This window comes from Meriones unguiculatus, chromosome 3 (assembly GCF_030254825.1).
Source record: "Meriones unguiculatus strain TT.TT164.6M chromosome 3, Bangor_MerUng_6.1, whole genome shotgun sequence".
NCBI classification, from domain to species: domain Eukaryota; kingdom Metazoa; phylum Chordata; class Mammalia; order Rodentia; family Muridae; genus Meriones; species Meriones unguiculatus.
This window is the reverse complement of record NC_083351.1, coordinates 38,457,837-38,479,584: the sequence shown is the minus strand read 5'-3', so window position 1 is coordinate 38,479,584 and position 21,748 is coordinate 38,457,837. Positions and strand designations below refer to the sequence as shown.

The following is a 21,748-nucleotide window of genomic DNA, read 5'->3' as shown; positions in this document are numbered from 1 at the left end:
TGGGTTTTCTCAATTGGGTTTCCAATAAATGTTTATGGAATGAGTAACCATCACAAAGTAGGCATTCAGTGTTAAACAGGAGAATCTCACAAATGAGAGGTGAGAAGACAGCTACACTAAATCTACCAAAAGTTTCAGCCAGTATGAGGAACATTTTTGGCAACAAAGGAGAAAGGAGCAACTCAATGGGTTTCAACAGTTCCAACTGAAACAAAATACCATCAGCTCCTTTAGACCAGTGTTTTCAACCTGCGGGTTGTGACCTCCTTAAAGAGTTGAACAACCCTCTCACTGGGATTGCCAAAGACCATTGGAAAATATAGATATTTACATTTATGATTCATAACAGTAGCAAAATTACACTTATGAAGTAGCAACAAAATAATTTAATGGGGGGCTCACCACAACATGAGGAACAGTATTAAAGGGTCACAGCATTAGAAAGGTTGAGAACCACCGCTTTAAACAAAGAATTGCTCTATTTTAAATAGCTATAGCCACTCCTGTCTGTTTACCTCTAACCGGCTTAAACTGTACATTGAATTCCTTGTTTTCTTGGTTACTAATGTCTTGATTTTTCCTCACTTGAAGCTGACAGCTCTGTTCCATCAGGCATATTCTTCCTTACCTGCTGTTGAGCACAACTCTGCAAAGCCTTCCTACTCATTTCGTTATTCCTTCACTGAAGCTTCTACTGCTTTGTCCATCCTTTTCCTGGTGTTACCATGTTTTGGTGTGACTTACCTGCTTTAGGTAACTGCATGGCTTACTGTGATATATTCTACAGGTCTATCTTTCTGTATATGACACTAGCATTCAACACAACAGGAATTCAGTTTAGTGTTTGGCAAATGGGTGAATTTTATTGCATATGTCCTTATTCAAGCACCACTCAGCAACATAATAAATGACAAACCAATTCAGGAAGTATTGAATTTTGCAGAAATCCTCACCATTGAGTCTTTCCTGTCCATACCTAAAGTTCAACAACAATGTGAACCACTCCTTTGGGGCATTTAGCTAATGGAATCTACTAACACAATTTATTAACATCAAAAGAAAAATCTCAAAAAGTCGAGAAATGTATACAAAAAAGCAAACTATTGAGTGTCTCGCTCAAACAAGTGTGTAAGGGGCTCACGGGCTGATGGGGGTCCTCGTGCTTTTATTGCAAGGAACAGGCGGTGAGACTGACACAGTTTGGAAGGTTAAGAAGTTGCATCTAATTTCCTCTTCTTAAAGCAATTTGTGTTCTTACATTTCTTCCCATTTTGCCTGATTTGGACCATTGAGTTGGCCTGGGACTACAAGCTTCAGCAGGCAGCTTGACATAGCATAAGAAAACCTTGGTAAAAGTACATGGAGGATCCTCCCCACAACACCCCAAGTCATTCTCTTAGATCTTGTACAGAGTAGCTTTGTGATCTCGGGCAAATCATTTGCCCTTGACATTTTTTATGTTTTTATTCCAATATATCTGTTGGGTTAATATTGCACAGATGTGTGTCACAAACTAGTTTCTTTGAAGGTAGTAACGTAGATACATAACTCTTTTACTATTGACACTCTAGAAGTTTTTCTGTGAAAGGGTGCCAAGCTGCTGAATACAAACAGAACCACTTACTAGAAACACGTGTTAATAACAGTTATAAAACAGAGCTGGATGTTTTTAATCCCAGCACTTGAGAGCTGACAGCAGGAGGATTGCAAGTTCAAAACCAGCCTACACTATCAGTAAAGCCTATTCCAGAAAGCAAAAACAAACTTCACATACAGAATCTGAATGTGTGTTATTACTCTGGCCCAGAGAGGAAGCATCCTTGCCTTGTCATATCTCTAACTACTTGGGAATGTCATCAGACATCAGTAAGCACCTGGGAGCCACAGCCACATTCTGCTCTGTGAGAGAAAGCACTGTATGCACAAGGAGGACCTTGCCCGAGGCTGTCACTCCTTTATCCATGTGCTGTCAGTGAAGGGCTTCTGGGACTCTTCTGAGAAATGCCTTTTCTAACAACTCAAAGGAACGCTTGGCTTCTGGGCTTTTACTGGAAGGTAGTGTGGTAGGTATCTGTAGTTCCGTTTCCTGCTTGGAAACAGTAGGTGTTAACAGCAACCAGTTCTCACTGCAGAAAACACAGAGCATGAAAGGCAGACCGGCAGAAGGACATTTGTGGAATTTCAGGGTCCCTGCACTAGAAGTCCACCAGTTAGAGGCAGCTTTCAGCATGCTTGCTTTCTAGGCATGTTAAGTCACTGGCTCCTGTTCATGAGTCAGGAGAGTTAAGCCAACAGAAGACACAAAATTAAGATGGGAAGAGAACAGGGTCAAACAGTACGGGAGAACAGTCTTCGGTCAACACAGTGGATGTGGCTTTTCTTATTTAACATGCAATTCTTTACTGGCAATCCAAAAGCAGATGTTCAGAAATAGGCTGTTACCCTACTGTGCCTGCATGGCTTCCCAGGGGCATCATTTAAAGAGTAATGATTCATTGATTCTAAAAGCAATGAGAGACCTGTTTCAAAAGCAAATTATATAAAACACTTTAAGCAATGATCATAACCTATGATGTAAACCAGAGTGTAGGGGGTGGGTTGGATCGCCAGCACTCATGGTTTACACTTGAGGAACAGTGCAGCGCTGTGTTCTGCCATGGCCACCATTAAGGGCAGGCTGCGGACACCTGGTGAGGCCAGAAGACAAAGAAGCAAGTGAACAGTGTGGGTGGCTGTCAGCTGGCCCACAGCCCCTGGGCTCCCAGCGAGGCACAGACGACAGAGCAGGCTAGGCATCAACACACAGCCCCATCCTGGCTTCCTGGCTTCGGAACTGAGTGACTCTGCGAATTACTGAATTCCTGAGGCCCAGTTACACTATCCTCAAATGCCTGGTGGAGGCCTGGCAGACTGCTTGGTACACACCACTTTTTCTGTAGGGAAGGGTGTTTTCTGAAAACTGAGAGTGGTAATCTATTTGTAGACCGAGACTGGTTAGTAGGTTGAAACTAGCATGTTGAAAACAAAACATCAGAATGTATTGCATATAATGGTAAACATTTCTTATGTCTATATGTTCAATTTTAATATACTTTTTACTGTGGGTTACACCAAAATTTCAGAGGAATTCTTGGATTGTAACATCAAAAACAGTCTTTAGGAGTACCGGCATTATTGAAATGAGTCTCTGCAAACTTTAAGACCTTAATTAAAGTAGTTCTTTTTAACTGGCTGGAATAAAAATAAGACATAAATCACAGAAAAGATAAATTTAATTAGACACTATAGGGCAATATTCAAGTTTAAGATCACTTCTGTGTCATATTGATTAAATGACACTTTTAAGTACTTTATTTCATTTGTAGTTGATTACACACTTCTAAGCAATTTCCGCAAAAAGATAGCTATTAGGTTCTACTGTGGAGAAAGGAAATACAATTTCTAAATAACTTTAAAGTATAAAAAAATTTTAAAGAAGACTGTACCTTCCTTACGCACAGAGACAGCTAGAGTCAAAAGCCCAATACTGATAGTTCATGGCCATGTCAACAGTTCCCCCACGGGTTCAGCAAAAGTGCAAAATCCAGAAGGTGTGAGTTTCACATACAGGCCTCACTACTGGTTCTTTTGAGTCCTTTGTGCTGTGGCTGTGGCACACTGCTTACGGCACACTGACTGAGTGGCCCTTTTGGGATTGGCAGAATTGAGTATTAAGCAAAGAGGAAGATAAAGTAGAATATGAGAGATTAAAAGAATTAAATGGCATTGCTTATTCTTGTAATTCCAGCTAAGCAGGCTGGGGTGGCTGTATCAGAATTACCCTTCGGCCAAGGTTCAAGAATCTAGTTTTAGCCAGGTATGGAGGCACACCTTTAATCCTAGCACTCAGGAGGCAGAGGCAGGTAGGTCTCTGAGTTTGAGGTCAGCTATTCTATAGAGTTCCTGAAAAGGCAGATCAGGGCTACACAGAGAAACCATCTTGAAAAATGAAACAAAAGAAGAAAAAATGTCATCTTAAATAAAATATGGATGACTTCTGCCCTGCCCTTCTCAGGTATGACATGCTGTCTTAAAGGAGCAGCAAGAGCTGGAGAATAAGTATGAAGTTAAAAGCAATTACTCCAAATACTTAATGCCCAGTGTCAGGCAGTGTTTCAGGATCCACATTTACTTGATACTTCCCAGTCATTGAAGAAGATGTAGTGCTTTGTTTCATAGGAATGCACTGGTCAGACAAAGAACATGGAAGGGAAGGATTCTGTGGCCCAGAAGGAAATGTAGCAACCAGTAGAGGTCAAATATCAACTTAGCTCTTAAAAGAAGCTAAGTGATGAACCCTTTGGCCCTTGAACCTGTGCTCCTGCCTGGTTGTACACTCTCTTCAGGAGAGATTAAAGAGTTGAGGCAACCAGTAGCTCCTTCCCATTTCCAAGAGAGGTTAAAGAGTTGAGGCGACCAGTAGCCCCTTCTTATTTCCAATGAGCTAGGATTCAGGGTGAGGCTGCCTTCAGTCTTAAGTTCCTTTCTCTAGATCTCAAATCTTTTGGTTTGAGACAGACATGGAGCTGGACTGTAGCATGCCTGCTGTCCATGTGAACTTTTGGGTTAGCACCACAGAGCTTTCCTTGAGTCTGAATCTTGGCCTTGGCCATCTAGAACATGAGAGAAGTTAAGCTTGAACACTGGAAGAACAGCGGCAGAGGCAGGAGGGAGAAAGCTGGGGAAAGGGCAGCAGTAACAGAAGTGAGGTAGAAAGCTCCTTCTTGCCCCCCTCCAAGAAGGCTGAGGGGCCCAGACCCCTTGAGACAGGTATGTCAGACTCCTGAAGTTCTAAAATGCTCCATGATATAGCCTTTACACTCCCCTCCACCCAAATAATGTCGAAAGTATTTAAATTTTCTTTTTCAACATAAGAGATTAAGCTAGAGATGGAAAACTAGATAAAAAGGCAGGTTGTGAGAAAAATCCTCATAATACGGGTAGAATTCATCCTAGAAGCAGAGAGCTTTCAGGATCACCAGCTGGAAGCAGCTTGGTGGCTAGTCTGGTGGGTCCAGCATGGGAGGGGCTGACTTCAGAAAAGATACCTATGTCACAATGAAGAGACTGTGAGGGGAAAGTGGGCTTCTCTTTCTATTTTATAGTATTAATTTCCTTCCTCAGAAAATATAGATGGATCCAAGTTCAGCCAGCCCCCAAGTACACAAGTAGCTCACCTGTGCCCCTTGTTAGGCAGCAACATTCCCACCGGACAGAAAGACTCCTGCACTCACATTCTATTTCTCCCTATAGGGAGAAATAATCTACAAATACACTGACCCTCAGCTGTCCAATACATTTCTACACATCTTATAGTTATAGGTTCAGTTTTCACATTTGCAGGCAGAACACTTGCTCTTTGGCAGTCTTTAAACTTGACCTGACAGACAGCACACACCCTCAGCCCAGGCTCCTCCCCTCCACCATCTCCATTAACACTCAGGAAACAAATCATCCTCTATGGCGGTTCACTGCCACAAGGACATGGAGAGCCGCTTCCCAGCACTGTTCCAGCGGCTGAGCTGGCAGCGCAGCGGCAGCAGCAGCAGCAGCGAGGTGACCTGGCGCCAGCGGGAAGCCTGGGCTTTAACTGCATTTTTTGTCACTTTGGTTAGGGAGATCTGGACAGCTGGAAGTGAGCTTCTCCATCATTTTCTGTTTCCTTCTTTGTATCAATTTTCCACCTGTGAAGCCCAACACCCCACCACCAAGTGCAGCTGCAATTCCTGCCACTTTGAAGCCTGCGAGGAGGCCGATGGGACCCCCCACCACTCCTCCGATGAGTGCACCTGCCACAGGCAGAGCTGCCAGCTTGTATTTTGCAGCCTGTGAAAAAAAAAAAAAAAAAAAGAAAAATTCAATTTAAAAATTGAGTTGAGAAAATTTGCCTGTGGTGATGTGCATCTTCCTTTCATTACTCCTGGCAATGCCTCTTTAACTCTGGATTCCTAATTAACCTCAGATTATTCTTGGATGCACGTGCATGTGTGTATTCTACAGGTACAGCCATTGCTCCAGACCCCAGAACTAAGGGGGAAGGGGTGTGGTCCGGAGTGGACTGTACTAATTGATTTCACTTGTGAAACAATCAATCCACTATCAGGCTGGCTCATTTAAACAGTTTCAGCAGCCCCTGGCTCCCACCAGGGCTTTGATTCAGCACAGAGGCTATTCCACACTAGGCACCTGGGCTGAAAATCCCATCATGTGGATAATAGATGGCCACACTCCTCCAGTGCTGCTTCAGTCTCATACTTTTGCTCTGCCTGGATTCATGGGTGGCTCTCTCTTCTCCGTAGGCCTCTGCAGATATTCCTTCATAACAACTAAATGCCCTAGATTGAATTCACAGTTCTTTGGGGGAAAAAAAACTGATGATAGAATGAATCTGGGAGAATATTACAGCCATTGATTTCTTACACTACCTCTGTGTCACTTCTTCCTGATTTCCTTAATTGCTGGTTCCCTCAACACTGAAGAGAGCAGATCAATTGGGTTAATACTGGAGATTCCTGGGAGCCGGAGTACCATTGATTTGTCAGCAGGAGCAGAATCTTACCTTCCCCAAGTTTTTGGTTCCCTCTTCAACATTCACAGCAGCACTGTTGACATGGTCTGCAATGCTGTCAATCTTCTCCTGCTGAGACTAGATGCAAAGGAATTATGAGTGAGCAGTCCTGCTGGGGAGCAGTGGGAAGCCAACACACACTATTTTAATTCCTGTAATCAGGCCCCGGGTACTGCAGCCTTGCAGTCTTCATAGTGGTTCATTAATAGCAGCTGATAAACCATTTCGAAAGTACAAATTCACTTTCACGAAAATAGAGGGGAACTTAATGATTGGGTAATAAAAGGGTGGCACCTTCATAGCAAAAAGCACCTCACACTGGAGTGCATTCAAACATACAAACATGTTATTCTCCAAATGAACCTACTTTGTAGGAGGAAAAATATCAAAATAAGCATTTACATGTCAAGTTGGGTTTGATAGTTTAAAAAATAAAAGGAGGAAAACAAATTCAAACAAAAAGTTCATAACTTATCTTTGGAGATTCTGTTTAAATAAAATTTACCTTAGGAGTAAAATGTCTTTGATGCAACAAATACTAATTGTTTTTGTTGTTGTTGTTAGAACTACACTACAATTCAGTGTAATCCAGCCTGAAATCTTTGCACTTTTGATATGCAATAGGGAGCAATCTGTGGTCTTGAGTTTTACTAAAATATTTCAGATCGATACTATTAATACAGCAGTCTATCTAAATCAGCAACACCTGTTCAGACACAGCAGGAATCATGGCTCCTCGGATCCCTGATGGCTCAACAGTGTGGCTGGGGACTGCCATTCTCCGAGGTTTAAACTCACCTCAGTGTCATTCATGAGTGGCTACTAAGCTCTGCTCAGACACCTCGGTCACAACCACCCTGTCCTTGCCCTGGAAACAGGATCGCATCAAGATCAACTTTACTTAGTAATATACATACATACACATATATAGACCTATACATATATGTGTATATACATATATCTACTATATACATGTATAGTTAGTTATATACAATAACATGCACCCATTTTGATGGTGGAGTAGGTTCTGACCAGTGTAGAACCATGTAATCACCATGACTGTCAGGGCACAGGCAATTTCTTTCACTTCTGAATTTGCAGAAAAACAGAGAATTTCCCTCTCATTCCACAGTGAGTGTGAAGTAATTCAACTGTCTTAGATGCTAAACTGATTTAGATGGAGGCCCTCATACCCGACACTTATTTCAATCAGCATTTCATGTGAGAATGAATGTAAGTGCAACACAGCTCACCGAGCGAGCCCCCACCTGGTTCCTATTAGCATTATTGATACTCTTTCCCTGCCCAACGTGCGCCTTCTCTCTGCCAGGCCATTTGTGGTGGCCTTCATTCCAAGATTCTCCACCCCCATCCTGATAGCTGTAACAATTCCTAAAATAGTCCCTCTTCAGCTTTCTTTTGAACCTGTCACACAAGTGTATCCAACGCTCTCAAACTTGAGAACACACTAGGTCACCTGAAAAGCTTCTAAAAATGCTGGACCTGGCCACCTGGCTTTGATGTGACAGTCCTGAAATACAGTTCGAGAATCTGTGTGTGCGCATGTGTATGTGTTGTCATCCAGACGAGGGCATCAGATCCCCTAGTGCTGGAGATACAGGAGGATGTGCCACTTGTTATGGGCGCTGGGAACCAATCTCAGGCTTCCTGCAAGAGTAGTATGTGCTCTTAGCTGCTGAGCCATCTCTGCAGCCTCCCACTTCACACACTTATTATCTGTGATAAGACTGGCACAAAGCCTAGATCTGCATATTCTGTGTTCAGACCCCAGGACTGCCCTGGTATGTCCTTGAGCCAAGCACATGAGGACAATGGTACTTCTACTTCACAGAGTTAAGAGAAGGATACAGTGAGATGTCTGCAAAGCACATGGGATAACAGAAGACCCATGGGAATCCTGGATTTCCCTCTTGCATTTCTAGTAAAAATGTTTAGTGACCTTGTTCCTATGATAATACTCTCAGGTAATAGATCTATGGGTTTTAAATTTTATGACAGGAAAGCTTCTTTAAGTCAGCTTTCTTCTTAGCCACAGAAGTAAAAGTGCCAGCACCAATAATTTCCAACTGGCCTGGATTCCTGACACCTTAGCATTACTTCTGTTTGGGATATACCCAAGGCTTCTACTCTTGCTTGACACAAAAGTATGCTAGCAGATAAGCCACTTCAGGAAAACAGTAGCATCAACTTTTACATCTTTATAGGCTAAAGTAGAGGGCAAAGAGTTCCTTTCCCTTAGGCTGAGGGACGAGTCTGCTAGAGCTATTGCTATGTCCACATTCCAAATGACACAGGATATCAGAAAGATATATTTTCTGTGCCCCTTCCTAAAACTTTGGATACTGCAGAACACTATGACTGCCTTAGTCACTGCTCTGTTGCTGTGATGAGATAACACGACCATGGTAAGTCTTATAAAGAAAAACGTTTAACTGGGGGCTTGCTTACAGTTTCAGGTGCTTAGTCCATCATCCATGGCAGGGAGCATGCTGATGGGGAGCACAGTGGCACACAGGGTACTGAAGAATTAGTTAAGAGCTACAGCCTGATCAGTAGCCAAGGGATAGAAAATGAGCCTGCCATGGGCTTTTGACACCTTAAAGCCAACCCCCAGAGATACACTTTCTCCAACAAGACCACACCTCCTAATCCTTCTAATCCTTTCAAGGAACTCCACTCCCTGGTGACTAAGCATTCAAATATATAAGCCTATTAGGACCATTTTCATTTAAACCATCATAAAGACCTTTTTAAGTTTAAAGTAGAATACTAAGATACTGAGTTTTTTCCCTATAAAAATCCCTTGGAATAATTGGATTAAATACCACCAGGAAAATGCCCATTACTCATTATTTCAACTGTAATGCATTCATCACTGCAACTACCAGCCCAAGATGAGTCCATCTATCCTGGGGTAGTAGCAAGAACTACAGAACATGTGATGTTTGCTTAAACATGGGGCTAGGATAAGGCAGAGAGCAGAAAGCCCTGCCATGGGATCAACAGGCATTCCTCAACTATGCAGACCTAGCTGCTTCTTCCCTTTAGTTTGGCCTCAGTCCTCCAACTGTCTATCTTCAGATCCTACTTCATGAATAAGGAGGACTCGGTGATATTTATAATGATGGTAGTTAGCTGTCAATCACAATCGGAATGCCAAACTACATTGCATGTAGAACTCAGTCCTTAGGTCTTTCCCTAGGCCAACCTGCACATGTATAACCTACCATGGTCTATGAAACCAGGCTTCTACCAATGGTGGCGTGGGGCCTCTTTGCTTCTGATTTGTTTAAGTCTTATGTATTTGTTTAAGACTTTATCTACTTAGATTTCCCACACTGAACAGTCTTCATCCTCCCCCTGCTTGACATTTTACTCTTCGGCACTTAAAAGTGTTTTCAGCATCCCTGTAACAATGAACTAAGCCATTTATAAGGCACATTACAGTGTTTATCAGACTAACATACACATCCCATTTTACAGAAAAGAAAAATTCAAAACTCAAAAAATATGCCTATGAGTTTCATTTTAAGGAATATTGAATTAGGTTGCCCTATTGTCCTGAAAACAGCTAAATCTCTATAAGCAGTTATAGGAGAAAAATGTGAATTATTTTGTTAATAATAATTAAGAAGAAGTCAAGTTGGATAGATGAATTAAAAACTAATAAGAAATCATTTTTCCCTTGAATGCTTACTGTGGACACTTGTCAGCCCAGCATCAAAGAATATTTCACTTTATCATAAAAACAATAATTCACTCAACACACTCATCCTCGAATTCATTCACATCAACAACAATGCTCTTTCTTAGAGAGGCTGTTGTACAGATTTATTAGTGTGCAAGAAGTTGAAACTATGAGTTTAAGACAATCCCCAAACTGCAGCTACTTCCCTTTATTCCTCCCTAAGTTCCAGCTACAACCATCTGCAGACACAGAAACAGAAAGGCTCAGAAAGAAACAGAAATGTGACACACAGGCAGAGTATGGCTCTCTTGGCCTAGCAAAGGCAGTAAGCAGGGTAGGGAAGCAGGAACAGTGCAGCAGGAGGGACTGGAGGACTCGAATACTGGCAAGACAGAGGGAATGTTGCTGGGGACAGAGGTAAAGGTAATGTGAAGAGCCAAAGCAAAGTTGCAGCAACAGCTGACGCAGATGGGAGGGAGAGGATGAGAGATGCTGTCTGAGAGGGTCCTCTCATCAGGTGTGCAAACCCTTCTGCCGTCAAATACCATGCTGACACTCACAGAGACCATGCAAGAAGAAATCTGACTGAAGCCACTGGATCCTATGCTAGTGCAGCCAGAACAGAACTCGATTTCAGGATCCACACAGAAAAAGATAGACATAATTCAAAACAGACCTAGCAGTAAGGATAACATCTTGTCCAGCTTCTGGCCAAGAGTTCTTTCAATTGTCCTTGACTAGACAGAAATAGGGCTGGTCGCAGGAAAAAGGATCTTGCACAAACAGAGCAGCAGGTACTTTGAAGATACTAATACACCCACACTTACTGGCCTATACTGTCATATCCCATTATCTTAGCAAATCCCTGTTACATGCACACTATGTGTACACCTGACATTGTAAATGGCTTCTAAGTGTACAAGTTTGTGGCATTTTGTTCACAACGTAGAGGCATCATTACCACGACACTACAGGATCTTTCAATACAGAAGGTGCTCCTTAACTACACAATTAATTTGCTCAGACACAGTCATATCCATGTGACAACAGAGGATGTGGTCACTCTGGGTCCCCTGCTTATTCTGTGCCTAAATGGAGCATTTATGAATCCGTGGCCATGCGTCAAAAAAACACTCAATCATCCTGGGAATAACAATCGTTCTTTGAACTTTTGCCAAATAGTATTGTGCCTCATGTCCTTGTGATAATAACTAGGACATTTGGATGCAGCTATGGTTGTGGCTGGAACCTTGTGTATAAGTCCTTCTGAGACTGGAGAACTGCTTACTACATAACATAAGTGAACACACAACTGTTAATTCTCCACAAACTTTATTTTTTTTCATATGCCTACACACTAAAAGAGAAATGCATTTGTCTTGAAAAGAGCTAAGTATATCTTTAGTTTGCTCTTTAAATCAACCTTAGTGATGCATAATTTAAATGTATTGAAATGCATTTAAGTGTACAGATTGATGGCTTTGGCAAATGCATTTATTATGTAACCATGCACACATAGACTGTATACTCTGTATTAGATTGGAAGATTATTAATTACAATAACTAGATAGATCCTGAGTATAAACAACACATGTTTGGGGGATCCTATTTATTCCCTGCCATCTGCAAAATAATAACAAACACCTAAGCCAGAGACTTGTAACATTTTTTTCTTTTGACTTAGAGGCATCAGAATTAATTCAAGCAATTAACTGCTTTCAATTATAGTCATTACAATTCAAGGAAAAATACATAAGACAGAATATAAGAATAGGGCAATAACAAACAACATAGAAATCATTTATACAGGAGGGCCACAAAAGAAGAAAGAGTTCCTAAGAAATGAAAATATGTTGAGGTAGGTCAAAAGAAATAAGAACAGTTGTCTCAAAAACCTTGAAAACCACTTATACTGAAAGAAGACAAATCCATTCTGTTATGCGGCTCTAAATGCCAAAAGTGCCCAAGGGGAATTATATGACAAAGTTACACAGGAAGAGCTTCCACCCTCTCCTACAATCTTCAAAAGAATGGCTGAGAAATCACGTGTCCTGACCCCATAACTGTTAAAAAATCAGAAGGTTAGTGCTAGAGAATCTGGAGCAGGCTGCAGCTAGATTAGCAAGCTCTGGAAGGATATAACTCTCTGAAGCTGTGGTCTAGGAGTTTCCACCTCAAAGCCAGGCCTGAGGGAGGCCATACGTCAGAAAAGATAGATCCTAGTCAATCCCTGGCTTGATCAAGAACAAGTAACTAGCCTAGCCAGAGTACAAGGCAAAAAGGCTTTGTACTTGGGCAAACATGTATTCACGTATGTGCTCTTACACCATAACTTTTTATAATTCCTGGGGGAAAACACATGAACAGTGCAGAAAAATAATGATGTAAAATCTATCTTTCCTCCAAAACTACAATGTGCTCTCTAATCTATGACAACAGATTCATTCAGGCCTTATAAGAAAGAATATAAATATAAGCTTTCCTGTCTTTGACGTCACCTTTCTCCAGGTTGATCCTTAACTAGTCTTTGGGCCTCCTTATATTATATAGGTAGCTGTTACCACTCTACCTACAGGTTAAGTTCTTGCAACTGGTTCCTAACTAGTCACCCTGCCCATACCTCTTCTTTACCATTAAAACAGTCTTTCCAAGGCACAGACTGGATTGCAAGAGTTTTGTTTGATCACATGTAAGTACAGGCTCCTTCAGGCCCACAAAGCGACCCAAAATTCAGTACCAGCACAACCTGGCCCTCATTATTCTTGCTTGCCCCTGGTAGTGCAGGCTTTGGGTAACAGGTACATTTTGTACTCTTGGACAGTCCACACAGCTTACAATATCTTGTCCTGGTTCATGGATTCTGAAGTGTGCCCCCTGTGGTCCTCTATGAGCATTTATTTACTCATTCTTCAAGGCTCATGTTAATGCTAGCTCTGTGAAAATAACTATTTCATACACGACACTTCCCCTGCTGGAATATAATGCTTCTTCTTGGAGCTGATGCGGCTTCTCTTTATACCTTTCTTTTTTGTTTTGTTTTTTAATTTATTATTTTTTAAATATATTTAAAATTTTTTATTTATTGCAACTTATTCATTTTGTATTCCAGCTGTAGCCCCCTCCCTCAGCCCCTCCCAATCCTACCCTCTCTCCCTCATGTCCTCCCATGCCCCTCCCCAAGTCCACTGATAAGGGAGGTCCTCCTCCCCTTCCATCTGACCCTAGCCTATCAGGTCTCATCAGGATTGGCTGCATTGTCTTCCTCTCTGGCCTGGTAAGGCTGCTTCCCCGTTAGGGGAAGGTGATCAAAGAGCCAGCCACTGATTTCATGTCAGATATAGTCCCTGTTCCCTAGATTTACAATTTAAGGACCATCTCATAGTTCAATCTAGGCATGGTAGTTAAGAGCACTTGCTGCTCTTGCACTGGACCCAAGTTAGGTTTCCAACACCAATAAAGCAGCTCAAAACCATCTGGAAGTATAGTTACAGGACATCCAATACCCTCTTCTGGCATCTGTGGGCATCAAACACACAGGCATTGTACATTCATACAGGTAGGCAAAGCTCATAGACACAAAAGCAAATATTTTTTAAAAATATGTGACTTCTACTGAAATTCTAATTAAAAGGTCTGTGACTGATCAGTTCTGAGCTTAATACTTAATACCAGTTAAATATTTACATTCACATTAAATACTTACATTCACTAGGAGGGAGAAATCAGTGACCAGATGGCTAAGTTCAATTAAGTCCTTAAAAGAGAGAAAGGAAGAGAAGAAATTACTTACTTTTCCATCTCACAGTTACCAAAAAGAAAATATGTTGAACATACCGCTTCTAAGGTATCCCAGGATTCAGCGGCATCTTGGTCTCGAGGAATTTCAGGCAAGGCATATATCTGAGTCAGACTCTGAGAAGCAGCTTCGGCCTCCCCAGCATGGAGCACTCCTGGATGAACACAGACTTGGTTAAGGTTTGCTTCTCAGGAAGGACAGAACACAAACTGGCTCCACAAGGCAACCAGCATACAGAAGGTTGCAATTCAGTTCAGGCTAAAGGTAAATGGATCCGTCAATAAAAACAGCATCATGTACCCTTGGGCAGCCTCTTCTCTAAGTGGTTAGACCTACACACACTCTCCATGCCACGGAATGAAAGGGTGAGAGGTGGAAGAGGTGGCAGAGGGAACTGCTACCCTCCATGTTCTGTCACCGAATCCTTACGCCAGGACTTTGCTATCTCATGAATAAGGATCACATAACAGCTGTCAACAATTGAAAAGTGGGTGGGTAAGATGGCTCAGCTAGTAAAGCGTTTGCAAACCTGACAACTTGACTTCAATCTTGGAACCCACGGACAGATGAAGGAGAAAACAGATACCACAAAGTTGTCCTCTGATCTCCTTATACACACCACAACTCACACATTACACACACACACACACACACACACACACACACACACACACCAATAAATAAGTAAACATATAACTTTAAAGTAGGAAAGTGGGCTGAGGTTTAGCACTTTGGCAGACTAGTGAAGTAGAAAAGTGATGTAGTTATGTGTTTGTAGCAATTAACATCAGTTTCCACTGGTGACAATTCTGCCAGTAATGAGCACATCTGCCATCTGAATATTGTTGAACTTGCTGAAACTGCTTAGAATCACTCTTCCTCCATGTACCTCCATGGTTTCTGCTACTTCTTTTCTAGCTCTTACAAAGCCTTCAACACACAAAACTCTTTATTAAGCATTACTGTAATAACAGAGCACTTTGCACTACAAACAACTACCTTTACGTTTTTCTGGGTCTTCGTGGTGGTTTTACCAACCTTTCATTCATGAAATTCATACTTGCACACCTAACAGACACACTGTTTTTATACCTACCCTAAAGCGGCAGCACCAGAGGGCTGTTAGCACTGTGGGTTTGGTCTGAAAGACCAGTGTTGGAACCCTGGTTTGGAGACTTGCTGTTCCTGCTTGTAAAGTGAGTTGCTATTAACTTAGGATAGACTCTGTCCCTGTTGCTGCCACTGTCACTGTTGCTATCAGAACAGAGCTTCCATGGGACCTGAGGTACAGACATCTAACTGTCAAGTTCCGTCAGCACTATCTGACAAACTATGCCAGAGTGAGGATGATGTGCCATGTGTGTAGGGCAGGCATGAAATCCTGAATGTGCAGAGCGAAGACAGGGGTTCTGAGGATGAAGCCTAAGGATGAAAAAATTAGACAGGTGGAGTGGGATGAGTACACCCAGAGTGTCTGACTCAAGGAGAACAACAGTGTGTTCACAGGCTTGAAATCAAAAGATGTCCAGTCTAGCTGCTGCATGGCTGTGCTCAGGAAGGAAGCAAAGGCTGAAGCTGACAGGCTAAGGTGAGGCTACCTGAAGGTATTGCAAAGCTTTTCCAAGAGCCGTGTCTTTCTCACATGATCGTTACCAAACTGTTAAGAGGAACTGGAGACCACTGGGAAGTTGGAAGATGCCATAATCAGACTGTAGCCATAGCGTGAAGAGCAAATTAAGGATAAAGTTGGCAGGCGAGAAAGTTAAAGAGTGGAGCCCAGTTGAGGGTTTACAATATATCTAGTGCAAAATGACAATCTTCAGCCCTACAACAGGAACAGTGATGTGTGGAGGACACCAGAAGCTCTGCTCACTCCACTTTAAACCCAAAACACCTGCCATCCTACATTAACATCTTTTTATGTTACACTGTATTTATTTTGTTGTGTGTTCACATATATGTATCTGTGCCATGATGCTCATGTGGGAGTTGGAGGACAACTTAACGGGATAGGAGAAGGTTCTCTCCTTCGTGGGTCCCAGGGATCCAAGCGCCTTTACCTGCTTAGCCACCTCACTGGTCTGACTTTAACATTATGTGTTGTTGTTAATAGCAAGGATGAAAATATGGATGGTACAGAGTATAGTTCAGAAAGAAATTGCATTCTAAAAAAAAATCAGACATAAAAAGGGGGTGATCATTAAAAAAGGAGACGACACATCAGAGATAATAGAGACAGAGTTTGGAGGGAGCTCTAATCCAGCTTGTTATGGCAGGTACTTGAGACTTTCTAGAAAAGATGGCATTACTAGGCAAAGAAGAGAGGAATAAATATGCTAGATGGAGAACCCAGTATGAGCAAAGACCTCAAGAGAGAAGTAACACAGCTAAGCTACAATCAGCAGCGAGCATTACCAAAGCACAGGAAGAAAAATACAGCAGCACTGAGTAAAAGACGTAGATGAGGAGGGGCCTTTCTGACAGGAAAGACCTTATGCAGCACACACAAGATTGCTGAAGGCTTACAAGTGTGTTCTGAAATGACATGATGACTGTGACCTGGCCTACTCCTTATGAAATGATATTAATTCCTATTACCTTTCCATTCCTTCTGTTTTCAGCCAAGCCTAAAAATGAATGATATTTTAGAAAACTGAGTGATTAGTTTATTTTCAAAGTTAACAAATACTTTACTCCTAAGAGGAGGAAAAACGTGTTTAAAATAATCAGGAAGGGTACAGTCACCTGAACAAAAGATAGCATGCAGACTCGTCAGAATTCATAGTGGTTATTTTTCAATTCTAACCTTGATTTATTTGAATGTGTGTGTGCTGAGATTTTAGAAGTGTCATATTGCCTAGATGGGCTCAGGTTTTTCATAATATGCTTTTTTAAAGAATATTTTTATTTACTCTTTGGCAACAATATATCTCAATCATACAAAACCCAAACACCCCTTCTACTCTGCCTGGAACCTCCAATATTTCCCCTTCCCATCTTCCTGTCCTCTTCTTTTAAAATAATGAGGCTAACTAGTACCATCTGTATGTATATGGGTGTCTATATTTTGAATCTTAAAGATCAAAATCATCAGACACAGAGTATAACATATAAAGAGCCAATCTTTTTTAAATGCTTAAAAATTTTTAAATTTTCACTTCAATCAAGATAAATTAATCAACCTATGACTTTCTCTCATTTTATATGCCATGTAACTTCTTGATCGGTCTCAGACATAATATAAGCACAGAATATTGTGCATACTCTAAAGAACTTAAGCCATTACCTAGAGAAGCTTCAAGAGAAATAGGCAGGGTCTACAAAACAAGGAAAGATTATGTTTTATCTAAAGAGAGAGAGAGATGAGAAGTATCTGACATTTAAAAGACATGAAAGATTTCTGTCAGGACAAAAAAGAGATGATTAGGTCATCTCCATCTCACTTGAAACCCAACTACGTATCTGTCTTTGTTACAACAAAGACGTCCTTTCTTTTTTATGGAAAACCTTGTTGTTAATTTACAACACCACAAATCAATTCAAGGCATGACTGTCAAGAAAGAACTCTTAATTTCTACAACTTCTGCAGTTCACTTATTTCAATTTGTACCTTAGTGTTCATCCTTTGACTATGAACTCTTACAAATTTGTGTGTGTTTTCTAAACTCTACAATTGAATGTAAAGCCTAATTAATATCTATACATTCAAATAAACCTTCAGACCATTAACTCCCTCTGGTTAAAGTGATAAATAAACTGTCTAACAATATCTGCCCTCCCTTTTTCTTTGTTGTTCTTTATGAACAGGAAGTACACTTAGCAGATGTGATATATGAATCACATCTATGATATGATATTGATATGAATCAATATATGAAATCTCTGCTAATCTTCATGACATTAGTGTTTCACTATAAAACTAAATAAATTCAAAGCACTCCTTAAACTTTTCAAGTTCTGACACCTTAAAAATGAAATTAATTAGATACACCTATCTATCAAAATAAAATGACTTCTAAGTCACAACCTAATGAAGAAGAGGAATTTTAGATTAAAATCAAGGAAAATGTAGCTTCTGAACACCATCAGACTGAAACAGTGCTGTGTTCTGCAGAACCATTCAGTGCATGCATACACTGGAGGTAGAAATCTACTATTGCATTGACTTCTACATGCTGGTCTGAAGTTCCCAGCAGTTTTAAGATTGAGATCTTTCCTTTTGTCGGTATTTGTTGAAAATGGACTAAAATTCCATTCCTGCTGTGCTACTGAAGTGTATGTCCTGTATGCAAGAATGGTGAGACAGATGAGCTTCCATTCTGAATGCAAATCAGATGAGTAGGCTCATCATTTCTCTTGACGGGGAGCAAGAAGAGTGAAATGAAAGTGGACACCCAATGAGACACACGGAGCTTCCAATATCAAGCAGGATTGGCAGAGATGGGCTTCTGGAACTCTCAGAAGCTGGACAAAGACACAGCAAAAACAAGGCTTTCCCCCAAACTTCCTTCATTTTCTAGAGAACATAAGGTACCCTATTCTACTAATTTATTTCTATTTGTAAATGGAAACTATTTTTGTAGTTTTGATGTCACTCATGGTAATGTGGCAAGATTGCTCTGAATCTGTTTCCAACCAATTTATTTAGAATTAGATTTATAAAGAACACAGAATTTTAAGACATTTAACCTCCATGCGAATAGTACAGATTTCTGTGTCTAGGCTGTCAGCATTCTAATGGGTATGCAAAGCAAAAACAAGGAGAAACTGGAGCACACAGGATAAAAATGTGTAGAGTGACAGGAATCTGTAGCCATCAGGGAGACACAGCACATGCCCAATCCTACTCCATCTTGGAAGCCTGTGAAAGTTCGTTTCTTGTGTTCTTCCCATCGTTCAAGTTTGTTAGTAGTGTTTCTGCATTTAAGGCAACCGAGTAGAGGCTCAGTATGTGAATGCCTCAGGGGCTGTTAGAGCCTGCTTTGCATGGATAATGTACTTCTGGTGAAGCCTCTGCTCAGTGTTAGCACAACTTGGGTGTGCTGCTCTACAAACAGAAAGGCTGCCTTAATCATATCAGCACTGTGTCCTCCAGTGGCAATCATCAGAGGTTTAGACTAATAATATTCCACAAATTGAGAGGTTTGAGAATCAATAGAGTTGAAAATGGATTTCACATGCTGTTTCTTCCCTCTCACCCTCTGTCTCTGTCCTAATTTTTTTGTTTGTTTGTTTCTTTAATACACATGCTTCCTCCAATTCTACTAAGTCTCAGGTTTCACACCAGCCTTCTGCTTAATGGCAAGTGTAATTGGCAAGAAGTAGGTGACCAGGAAACTCTCCAGTGATATATACTCAAGTGAACAGGCCAAAAATAGTTCCTCTTGGATAAATGCACACAATGCAATGATAAAATGCAAATTAAAGCAATTATTATGTTACTCTTGTGAGAAAAATTCAGGACGAACTCAAGTATTTTGCTTCAGATGAAAACACTTGTGATGGAGCACTTGAAGCCAAATATCAGGAGTTTGACACCAACTAGTCTTTCCAGGAAATCCTACTGTCTTCACTGTTATTCCTGTCAAAATGCCTCGGTATAGTAGTCCATAAACATATGGATGGAGAAAGCCCAGTATCTACCTATGTCCAGAAGACATCCATGCATGCTCCAGCTATGAGCAGCCTTTCTCTGCACCAATATGTCACTGTAAATAGCACTATGAAAATAGTAATGGTAAACTACCAAAATGACCTCAAAATGACTGAAGCAATTTTTGTTTTTGTTTGTTTCGGTGTTTGGTTGGTTTTTGTTTCAGCTAGGTTTTATAAGAAAAGGCTCCTGTAGCCCTTAAACTCCCAATTGCTCACCCTAGCCCAGCATCCCAAGGGCTGGGATTGCAGGCGCAGCACATGCCCAGGGCTACTGCAGCGTATCTGAAGGGACATCATCCCTATCATTTACTCATTTGGCTGAATTTACAATGCACCAAGGAGCAGCTCACAATGCATGAAGCACTGTGTACAGTACAAAGGCTACAGAAAAGAAAGGCTCCTCAGATGCTGCCTGGCAGCCTGAACTTCTGCATTCCCTTACACAGTGCTGACTCATTAGTGGTGACTGTGTACACATTTAATTAAGACACAGGGAGTAGCAAGAAGAGTGTCCTGGTAGATACAAATGGAAACATGGCCAGGTACATTACCCCTAAGTTCCCACTTTGATCTCTAGTTGATCTGTAGCCCATATTTTTCATAAAGATTAAAATCCTCTAAGACGTACAAAATGTAATGAGATGGGATAAATTAAAAATAAAAGATAAACAATTACAACGGAACAGGAAACAAGAGTAGCAGTTATAAAATAAAGCTGCCACACTTTACAAGTTTAACTTTTGGTGATTAAAACTTTGGTTTTAAGTTTCCTAAGAGATAACTCAATTACAGAAACCTTGTTAGTTATTCTATTCATTTACTTATAAGACCCAAACAAATAAAAAACAGCTATTTTAAAGCACTATGACTTATCAAGCCAACGTTTTTTTCTTTATAAAAGATACTAGCATAGTGTCACCAAAGATCACCAAATACATCCTTAGAAATGAGATAACAGTGTTCATACAGCGGTTTCTTAGAATATCACTTCCCAAAAGTTGAAAGAATGAAATCACCATAGATTTTTCATGCGGTTACTTAAGTTTAGAGAATGGAGAGAGGAGAGAGACCTAAGTCTGTGAAGCCAGAGCGTCAGAACCGCTTCCAAGCAGCCTGCCCTGCACTGGGCAGGACAGAGGCGCACGCTGCACACAAGGGCATTATCTTTACGAATAACGTACTCGTTCCTTTTCAACACATGGGCAAGCATAGACGTAAGCCCAAAGTTCCAATCCACACAATTTTATCTTGCAAAATCCCCAGGGTACAAGTGTCTGGTCTGTTTGGGGTTGGCTCACTCACTCACAAGGATTTCCAGGGCATTTCTCCATTATACCCGAAGAGCTAAGCTTTAGCAAACCGCACCACTAGGATCAACAGTAAGACATGTGTTACCACCAATGGTCGTGGATCTGGTCAGAGAAGGCTGTACAAAAGCTTCTTCGTCATTAAATTGTTTCTTCAGTTCTTCGACAGATTCCAGGTGGAGCTGGAGAAACTCTGCCGTGGCAGTGGCTGCCGCCTCTTTAACAGGCTCTATCATGCGCTTCAGAAGAACCAGGTCATCCCTGTGGACTTTTAAGCAAAGCTTCTCCATTTCTCGGATATTGGAGCGGAGTTGCTATAAATGAAAAATGGAAACATTACCTTTAGCATTTCTCAGTATAAGACCTATTTCTTCGCAGAATAATTTGCTATAATGGTCATGAATGCAAATGATTATATATTGTCTACTATAGGAGCATACAAATTTTCAATTTCCCACATCTGTCTCTTGGCTGGCCTAGAATCCATGTCCTCAAACTCGAATTTATGTGGTAATTTTGCTTTTATTACATGTGACTACTACACAATAAATGTTGTACAACTAGCATTATCTTGTGGGACATTCATAGAACTTGAATATCCTAAAGACTCAAGTGATCTGTATTGTTAAATCACAGATACATTCTATAATTTCTAATAAAAGTATATGATTCCA

General features: G+C 41.0%; 1 protein-coding gene across 3 annotated transcripts in view; it reads right to left on the bottom strand.

The window, feature by feature from the left end:
* Positions 1-836: 836 nt before the first annotated feature.
* The window catches only part of Stx17 (syntaxin 17), a 51,424-nt gene continuing 30,512 nt past the window's right edge, over positions 837-21,748 (bottom strand). For 2 of the 3 annotated variants that reach the window (XM_021652844.2, XM_060379886.1), the window contains exons 4-8: positions 21,163-21,388; positions 14,151-14,266; positions 14,020-14,070; positions 6,599-6,685; positions 837-5,865 (exon numbers count right to left, since the gene is read on the bottom strand). In XM_021652844.2, coding sequence (XP_021508519.1) covers positions 5,626-5,865; positions 6,599-6,685; positions 14,020-14,070; positions 14,151-14,266; positions 21,163-21,388 — 720 coding nt within the window. In that variant the 3' untranslated portion in view covers positions 837-5,625. The remainder of the gene's footprint in view (positions 5,866-6,598; positions 6,686-14,019; positions 14,071-14,150; positions 14,267-21,162; positions 21,389-21,748) is intronic. The other variant, XM_021652845.2, reaches the window with a different exon arrangement.